This window comes from Penaeus japonicus, unplaced genomic scaffold (assembly GCF_977035675.1).
Source record: "Penaeus japonicus unplaced genomic scaffold, GWHDUDI00000001_assembly GWHDUDI00000036, whole genome shotgun sequence".
NCBI lineage: Eukaryota > Metazoa > Arthropoda > Malacostraca > Decapoda > Penaeidae > Penaeus > Penaeus japonicus.
In genome coordinates this window covers 2,564,485-2,574,484 of record NW_028234438.1, presented here as the reverse complement: position 1 = coordinate 2,574,484, position 10,000 = coordinate 2,564,485, and the positions used below count along the sequence as shown (strand labels likewise).

Here is a 10,000-nt window from a genome sequence, read left to right as displayed (position 1 = left end):
TTTCATGACTTCAGCTGACAAGTATTTGAACCTAATTAGTACAGGTTATTGTACTTTACGAAAACCATCACATATGTGCCTCTAAAGCAGCGTATAGATATATAATCAGTGTTTGTGCATATATGAAATAAATAGCATACTTAACCAAAAGAAATGATCTGCCAAATGCAGACAGGTGTGAGTATCAAAGTAAAAGAATAGGTCTGCTTATGCAGTCCTAAGAATTTTATTATTTAGAATTGGAGAAACAAACTTAAAAGTCAATAAAATGATCCATCACCTAACCTTTTTTTTTTTTAGTCAGTCACTTTATCAGCTCCTCGTCCAAACACTAATTCCACTTGGATACCTCAGCATCATACAGATAAAAGTAGGTACTATTCAACTATGATTTCTAGCACACTATCTAATGATACAGTTGCATCCTAACCTCATGGACAGGACCATGTTCTAGTGACTAAATTGCCCTAAAAGCTGCAAAATATCAACCTGAGGTGTTTTCATTTTAAGAGTACCAAGTGGCCCATGGAGGTTCGCCAAAGGAATGAATGATTCACACTCTACATATTACTCAATCACATTGCATTTGCACAATATCTTCTGTTACCATGTATACACTAAGTGTCAAGAGACCTGATGTCTTCATATTTTTATAACATTTAGTTATTTTCTATGTTTTGTATTTCAGCAATATGGTGATCAATACAATTTTGTAATACATAACATGTTAATCTATTCACCCCTCTGTCATATACTATCTTTAGTATAATAAAGATACACATAAACTATACACACATTTTATACACCTTAGGAAGTTGTAACACCTCATAATTCTGCTCTGAAGAAAGGCATCAGCAGAACCAGATATCGCTCATATTCACCACTGTCGTCATCATGCTGATTTCCATAATACATACATGCGTTCTTGTGCAATAGCACCAATAGTCAGGAAGTTCTATAACATTACCTAAAGGTAAATTCAATTATTACATTTCAGTTGACAACTGTCACATGACTGTAATTTCTATCCTTTCTTCCATAGTGTATCAGCTAAATATCTCTACTTCAATTTCTACAAAGCTTGTAGCCAATAAGTTAAATAAATGGAACCTTTGGGTCATCTGGAATGCATATTTTAGAAAGAAAAGTCTCTGAGACCTTTTTAAACATAAGTGTCCAATTATGAAATACATTTTTTTGTTATATCATCAGAAAATTTGATTAATATCTATTCACCTGGAAGTTTACAATTTTACACCTTGCCTTCAGCATAAGCATAGCAAATGCAAAATCAGAGCTCTGCATAAGATGATTAAATTCTGGTATTTGTATAAGAAGAAGAAAAAAAAAATATATATTGTGAAACCATGATCATATGTTTTTAATTTGGTCGATGGTATATTTCTTTAAGAGAAGACCACGCCATGATAACATATGCTCAATGAAATCTCAGAATCATCATCTTTAACATTAAATGACAAAAACATTCACAAGACATTACATAAACAACTAAAATGGAAATCTTATGTAGAAAAGATTAATCATTATGTAACTAAAAAGATAATTTCAAAATGAACTATAAAATATTGGATATTTTCTCAAAAAAGAAAGAAAAAAAAATCACAACCTACAGGAAATTAATCATCAATCATACATACATCTACATTGAATATAAATATGAATTATGTAGTTATCTATATGTGTGTATGTATGATATTTGCCAGATTATTAAACCCAAGAGAATGGCAAAGTTTAGAGCTTCATGTACATAAAGGAGGGGAAAAAATACATGTTAAAATACGTAATCATTTCAGCCAAAATAATTCTAATTTGGATATTCATAATATGGATAATTTAGTCGTACTTTTAGGGCAACTTTTTGACATGTTTTGACTAGTGTGCACACATACCTGAAAAATTAAAATTGCCTCATCGTGTCCTTTTGAGGTTAGAAGCACTGAATTAAAAGCATGATAATCTCAATTACTCTCTAAAATAAACAGTTGTGTGGTAGACCCATACATAATTTACAGTGTTCTTTACAATTTCATAATTAAGTATGAAAAACCTTATGAAACTAATTTACTCACATTAGTTAATTTGCATTTTTAAGTATTAAGAACTCGAGCATTTCTTTTTTAATAATAGTCACAATTATGCAAATAACCAAGACTAATGTTATAGTGTTCATATGTTATTGATTACTCTGCATTTACTTACTTTGGATCCATTTAAACATGCTTTGTGAGACACAGTCACTACAATAAGGTATGCATTCAAAATGCAGTAATAATCATGAATCTTTTCTACATGTGTGAGAGAGAGAGAGTGAGTGTGTGTGTGTGTGTGTGTGTGTGTGTGTGTGTGTGTGTGTGTGTGTGTGTGTGTGTGTGTGTGTGTGTGTGTGTGTGTGTGTGTGTGTGTGTGTGTGTGTGTGTGTGTGTGTGTGTGTGTGTGTGTGTGTGTGTGTGTGTGTGTGTGTGTGTGTGTGTGCGTGTGTGTGTGTGTGTAAGTAAACATATATATATATACATATATATATATATATATATATATATATATAATATATATATATATAATATATATATATATACATATATATATATATACACATACATTGACATATATATTACATATATATATATATATATTTTGTTTGAAGTTTATTTACAGAAACTACACAATAAACATTCAACCTCAAAGAGTTCCTTCCCACATTTAATATCATTAAACAATCTCATATTTGTTTTTACAATTAAAGTACAGAGCATCTTATGATTTGTTAAATTTTCTTGACAAACAGTGAAAAAAAAAGATAACATTACAATAATCAATCTCATCTCAATATTTAAAAGAAACATCAGTTCCTTCCAACAAATTCTTCATTGGTTATCTGTAAAGTGCGAACACCAAACCTTCATTGTTTTCAGTCTCAAAAACCGTACTGTTCTTGCAACTTTTCGCGGTCACAACCGAATGCTGTACCTTCCACCCTGGGTTTTCATCTAAGGCACTTACATTAACTGAAAGCTAATATGAGTTGCTTTTTAAGATAATCTGAAGGGTATGCAATACTTTCTAAAATTTCTTTTTGTTTTAGTCAAGGATTATATTTTTCCAAACTTTTTCTCTTCCAGCTTTTACAGTTTGCATTATTGTTAGTTATACATTATTAGTTGAATTAAGTACAATATGGATAACAAGAAGACACATTCATTAAAAAAAAAATCATTTTTGATCTATTAATTTAAGAAAAAATATGATTTTTTTGTTCTTCCCTTGATCAAAAGATCTATATAACAAAGGTTTCTTCTGCCAGGAACATGCTCTGTTCACTATGGTTTTGTTTTATTTATTAATTTATTGTTTATGTTTTTTTGCACATAGAAGGCTCCACAAGTAATTAGCCACTGAGGAGTCAACTACTAGGCAAATCTAACCTCACCTATTTACCCCATTCCTTACATTTTGGGAAAAAGTTTTAATGCTATTTCTCTTATTATCCTCACTGACATTATATTATGAATAGTTTTATTACTACTCTAATAACATTTTTAATAATAATAACAGTAAAAAAGTAAAATAAAATAAAACCTTTTTTTCATGAAAATTCATAGAATGGGAAAAACAGCTGAGGTCGGGTAGGGTTATAGGAATTGACTCCTAATTGGTGACTAAGCAACTGTATTGCCATCTATTTGTATAAAACTAAACCCCAAAAACATTGTGAACAGCCAGCATCAATAAATGGGTTAAGAGGAAATAAACAAAAGTAGAAATGGCATTAATTAGCATAAACCCTGAAAAAAGAAGAAGAATAGCATGTTCACCTTTAGTTGGAAGTCCTACACATACCAATACATTTCTTACAACAATAATACCTCTCATGTTCTCCAATCTGTATTTCACAGAATACAATAATATATATCAGATATATATCAGAATCAGAGAAATGACATCAAAGAGTATCCTGAGGAAACAGGAAAATGACAAACACCAAAGATTGTCAAAAGAGCAAGGCTACAGTCGAACATCTTAGCCTTACCTGGAAAGGAAACACATTATATGTGCAGCTTAAAAGCCACTTTCAAATACCACAAGTTAGTAGCCATGTATGGTTCTAACATTAGCTATACACTTAACAAAGCCAATATCATCAGCTTTCTCAAAACTTGAACAATTACAATTCTGTGACAGTAAAGTTGCCAGATAAAAATGGTTCTAGATCAACAACAATAATTCTTTTTCCTTTTTTTTTTTTGCCCCTGCTTCCACTTTTAAAAATATTTGAATAATAACCAGTGATGCATGTGGGCAGTAAGGCTTTGGCAATAATCAAACAACAAGCATTACAATACAGGTACTATATAACACAGGTGACCAGCAATGGGTGTCTTCCCTCCGAACCACAGTAGTCGTCCAAGCTTTACCTAAGCACCTTGTTTAATTTATTGCCCGTATCTTTGTGCATAACAGGCAAGAATGTACACTGCAAAGATGTACGAATCATGTAAATGTAAACAAAAAGTTGGGAGAGCTATCTGAATAACTATTTCTCCTTAGCAGCATTAATAAATATGGATCATGCATGTGTATCTGGGTGTGGGGGTGGGTATGTTTTTTCTGCATGTGCATATGCATGTGTGTGAATGTATCTATAGAAATCAATGGTATAATTATTGTCTTTCACAGACTCTGCAAGCATGGAAGGAAGCCTAGAGTAAGTACCACTGTCCAGCCAATAATAACATGCATTCATTGTGCAAAATCAGTATAATCAACCCAGTCACAAGATTCATAAGCAACTATGCTGGAATACCAAGGGAAACCCAACAACACCTTGTAAAGGAATAGCATTAGGAAGGTCTCATTTTTCACAGCTGTCCTAATAGGATAAAATAGCAATTTCCACACTTCAGAACCTTATCCAGGAACTAAAAATTCCCACAGCATCTTCTCTCCAAAGATCGAGCTGAATGAAAGAATGAAATATTTGAAAAAGACCCTGACAACATCTGTGTGCAGGTAAGCTATAATGTTAAATTGATTTTCCTTCCCTTAATTGCCCTTTTCAAAAGCCATTTTTCATGACCATAACCACAAAAAAATATATTGTTATTTGAAGATACCATGATGAGTTAAAGGGAGATACATATGCCCTACAAAAAAGTCTAAATCTTCTCTGTGGAATGTAAAATTATTTAGGATAGGTTCAAAATCTTGAAATGCAAAACTAGCGAAGTGAGACAGGAGCAAAATCTTGGAATGCAAATGAGAAAAATGAGATAGAAAAATTCTTGGAATGGAAAATTAGTCAAGACAGAGAAGTGCAAGCTGTATGTGAGGAGAGAATCTGGTACATGAAATGAGCAGTTTGAGTATATTTTCAAAGATAAAAACAGGTATTAGAAATAGCCTCTACACCCTTTACAGCCATAAATCAAAGTCCCGAACCAGCAATGATTTCCAATTCAGCAATATATCACCTGAGAAACTATAATGTAAAAGACAAAGGAAATCTAAAAAAGTTATTATCCAAACATTACTGAAGTTAGAATACTGCAATAGAAGATGATATTCAGTGTTTACTCTATTTGCAGGGCCCTATGTAGACTAATTGGCCTGTAATTATGGTTAATTAACCCTCACGGGTGGGTCCAAATATCATTCAATGCATCTACGTAATCCAACAGACAATAATGTACTTAGTCATTAAAACCCATACAATGTAAATAGGAGATAAATAAATAAAATTTGGGTAATTTTTATCCATACCAATTATCTCGAAAAGGTAAAATGTTTTCTTAAAATTTGGTTCTATAAAAAATATGACCATTGGGAAAAATGTAATCCATACATAAAAAGTCATTCATATGAACATGAAATTAACATTAAAGCTTTTCATGAGGAAACTTTTTAAATTATCCAGGAGTTAATCAAGAATCATAATTTCAAGCATTTCTCCCAAGACACCACAGAAAGAAATACTCCAGCCAAACAATAATGTGAACCCCTAAACAACACACTGTCTTACATGCTATTGCAGAAATGCGCACTAAATAAGCTCTCTTATCTACTCCAATTAAGTATGAAAAAATTGTATTTTTGGAAACCACAGGTCAAGATCTACCAGATCATACTTGAAAATATTATAATCATTTTCTGGCTTCCTGACTGTGCATGTCTTCGGATGAGCATGACCAAATTTAGTATGTGCATTCTTTAAGGGTTAATGGCCATGATGTGCACTACAAACTAGTGAATGATAGAGTGATAAGGTGATAGTGCTTCACAACTAATGTCTACAAAATAAAGGAACTAAAACTTGAATGATAAGGAAAAGAATATCTTCCATCATCAGAAGTTATCCAATTTTTTTTCTGCGTCAAATATTGAACAAGAAATATAATTCTACTATAGTTATACTCTTTAACAGAAAACTAAACTATGTCTATTCTGTCAAATAATATAAGTAAAAAGAACAAAATATGTTACTTAAAGTTTTACTAACTTTACATAAAAGAGTTATTTTCTATATAAGTTTGTGCAAAAAAATTAATCTTAGCACATAGCACTGTAATGTAAGTTCTATTGTTAGCAGAAGCTAGATTAGGGTTTTTAATCATCAGTATTAGTCTCATTGTGCAAAAGTGTAACCATTGTCTAGGCTCATTCCACTGAAAGCTCAAAACAAATACTAATAACAAGACTATTCATATAAGTGGCCAACAAAAGAGGAAAGAGACTCTATTCACTATAGTAGGCATGAAAGCTTCATAAGTAAAGGCTCCATTTATAGGTTCTTAGTTTCCTTTCGTAAACAAACTGCTGCATAACATATTTTTGTAGCTCACTCTCTGCTGATATAACAAGAAAGGCCCTGAACTTTCTGAAAAATGACCATTTGATAAGTAGGAATGCTTCACAAACTGTTAAACATCAGCAAAAGAAATAATTAAAATCTAACAGATTAATTAAAAATAATAGATAAATAAACTACCTAGTTAACTGAAATAAGTGAATAAACCAGGAAACAATCCAGCTTTTTCCGCCATAAGATACTGCTATTGTATGACCAATTTACATGAAATAAAATAAGAAGCAGGATATACAAAGCATGACATACTATGAATTACGACACAAAATTGCATTAGTCAACAAGAAATACTATACCAAGAAAATTCCTAGAACCCTTTGTTAAATTGCCACTGCCACTATCATATCACATCACAGAAAAGAATGAGTGACAATCTGGACTAGTTAAGCTCCTGATAAAAATAACCATATAAAAATAAATGATAAATGAAGTACTTAAGCTCCTGATAACAATAACCATATAAAATAATGATAAATGAAGTACCATCTCTTTTGTTTTCCGTCTAACAATTGTACAATGTCCCAGGTACATCTTTCTGCAGTGACTGTTATCTTCAGTTATTGTAAATAACGTAACAAATCCTCGACTTAAACCACACATAAAAATCTCTTTAGACAATTTGGGAATGCTGGACCATGAAAATCTCAGTTTAATCTCTTCATTCCTATGAAAGTAATTCATAGACCTAATGTAAGCACTTGAACATATCATTTAAAAAAAAGAGAGAAGGAAAAAAATAAATATTCACCAAGTACTGAATTTAAAAAATATTTTAGAAAACTACCAATATCTGCAACATTCCAAATCTTTGCAATACAATTAGCAGTCAATGCAAAATTTATTCAAACCAAATCAGCAGATTTTGGAGTAAGTTTGTAAGGGAAACTTATACTAATACCCAGACCTAAGCTTCTTCCAATGCACATTTACAGACACCAAGACAAAACAGGCAAAATTAATTGCAGTTATGTGTGCATGGAAATATTCTTCTGTATATCCACGTGCATGTGGGTGTAAGATCATGTGTACATATCCATGCATGTTTGTGTGTAAGAATCTACATTTTTAAGCAACATATTTGAGCAAACAGGACCACAAAAACAGAAATTTTAAGCATTATCAATTTCTCGAACCTGAATAAAAATTGTTTTGTGAAACAAATTTGTACATTGGGAATCTGGTGGCTAAGATTTGGAGTTCAGTTATCATGCGAAATTACTCATCATTCACCAAATGCTGAACATTAGGTTACTTTATAAAAGCAGTAAGTAAATCAAATACTCTCCAAATGACCCACAAAGCAGCTTCTGAAAGAAATACGTATCACTTCCTTATAACACAATCAGTTAAAAGACACAACCAAATTCACGCTTTGTACAAAGGTTTCCCTCCACAGGAAACTTCTGAAGAATCTACGATGATGGTAAATGCAAATGACCAGGACAATCAATGCATTATATTTAGTCTTACCATGTATAACCTGGTATGGTCGACATTGCAAATAACTTACTATGAATAAATATCCAAAGTCATCAACAGGTAAATGTACTAATGTCAATATAACCCCAACAATTACAGCTAAATATCCTTTCATTGATAATAATGACTAACGGAACTAATACTGCCCTGACATATGTAAGAAGTGAAGACAATATGTCTGAATACTTCTAATCTGCATTCTTATACACTAGGTAGGTGGCAGTGTAGTTAAAGCTTTATAACGTACAGCTACTATATATCACAAAAATCTTCAGTATGTTAAGTAAATTAAACGTAGCAATTTATGCTGGAATGACCAAAACATCACAGTTTGAAATAAAGCTTTTAAAATTAAATCACCGGGGAAACACTTCACCTAAAAATCAATGGCAAATGTACCCATTTCTCAAGAGTTTTGCAATCACCACAAACCAGACTTTTCTTTATCAAAGTCTGGAACACAATACAAACCACAATTTTTTCCAGCGCTTTTCCATCTCCGAAGACCGACGTCTCACTGCTGGTCTCTATCTGAGCTGCGGCAGTCAGTAGGTTTCTTCACTTAGTTACTTCTGTCTGTTATTTCTTCATTTCTGATATCACCTTCTCCTTACAATCTTCCCGCAATTTAGCCAAGCGTGCCCGGGGGAAGGATCCCGATACTTTGAAAACATTCTGTAATGTTTAAAAAGAATTATATCGCATCAATCTTTTGTGAATTTCTTGGGAGTCCCTTAATGAGCAACTTCATGAGCAATCTACACATAACTTATCCAAAGGGCTTTGAACATTATGTCATTACAAAAAGATTATTTTCTCCTATAAAAGGAAAATTTGTATGACTACATCTTTTTTTTTCAATTCCAAAGAAGAGAGAGAGAAAACCCCCCAGCTGATTCTATACATTACTTACTTCCATAAATGTATGACAGTCAATGGCATCAGCATCCTTGGTGATCTTCTTAAAACATTCTATGATGTCCCCGAAATCTTGGCTCATGAGAATCTTCTGCTCGTTCGACAGGACGAGAGTGATGGCCACACGCATCAAGATCTTGTTACCCTCATAGAACAAGCAATCCCAGATCCGTAAGACTGTCTGCAAGGGCAAAAGTACACAGAAGCTGAGGCTGATTGCACAAAATGGGAGGACAATTCCAATTTATGTCTGTGAGAAAACTTGATTTTCATCAAGTAGTCTGACTAATATTGAAAAAAAAAATTATCTTAGAAAAAACTGAAAGGAAGCCCAAAAAACTACAAATAAAGAACAATCAAGTTACTAAAACAACAGAAAAAATAACAGTTTCACTGTAACATAAATACGAATAGTTGCAATTAATTCACCTCTGCTCTGACTAACAATAGGATGGTTGAAGGTTAACATCAAAGCAACTTTACCTCAATAGGCAAGACTTCAGCAAAAAGGCAGATGAACCATTTCGTAGTGAGGAGGCCCCAAGTCAGCTCATAGTATTTGATGTGTCTCCAAACGAGATTGGCTCGCTCTCTGTTGGTTGATACACAAGATACTCAATGCAATACATTTTTAAAGAAAAAAAGAAAAACAAAAAAAGAGAAATAAAGCAAATTAGTCAATGTTTTCCTGCATGGTAATACAAAATGATCAGACACAAGATAACA

General features: G+C 32.5%; 1 protein-coding gene across 1 annotated transcript in view; it reads right to left on the bottom strand.

Moving 5' to 3' along the window:
• Positions 1-4,242: 4,242 nt before the first annotated feature.
• LOC122264005 (growth hormone-regulated TBC protein 1-A) overlaps positions 4,243-10,000 on the bottom strand; it is a 10,369-nt gene continuing 4,611 nt past the window's right edge. The window contains exons 5-7 of the mRNA XM_043032625.2: positions 9,758-9,866; positions 9,270-9,455; positions 4,243-9,031 (exon numbers count right to left, since the gene is read on the bottom strand). Of these exons, the coding sequence (XP_042888559.1) occupies positions 8,936-9,031; positions 9,270-9,455; positions 9,758-9,866 (391 nt within the window). The 3' untranslated portion in view covers positions 4,243-8,935. The remainder of the gene's footprint in view (positions 9,032-9,269; positions 9,456-9,757; positions 9,867-10,000) is intronic.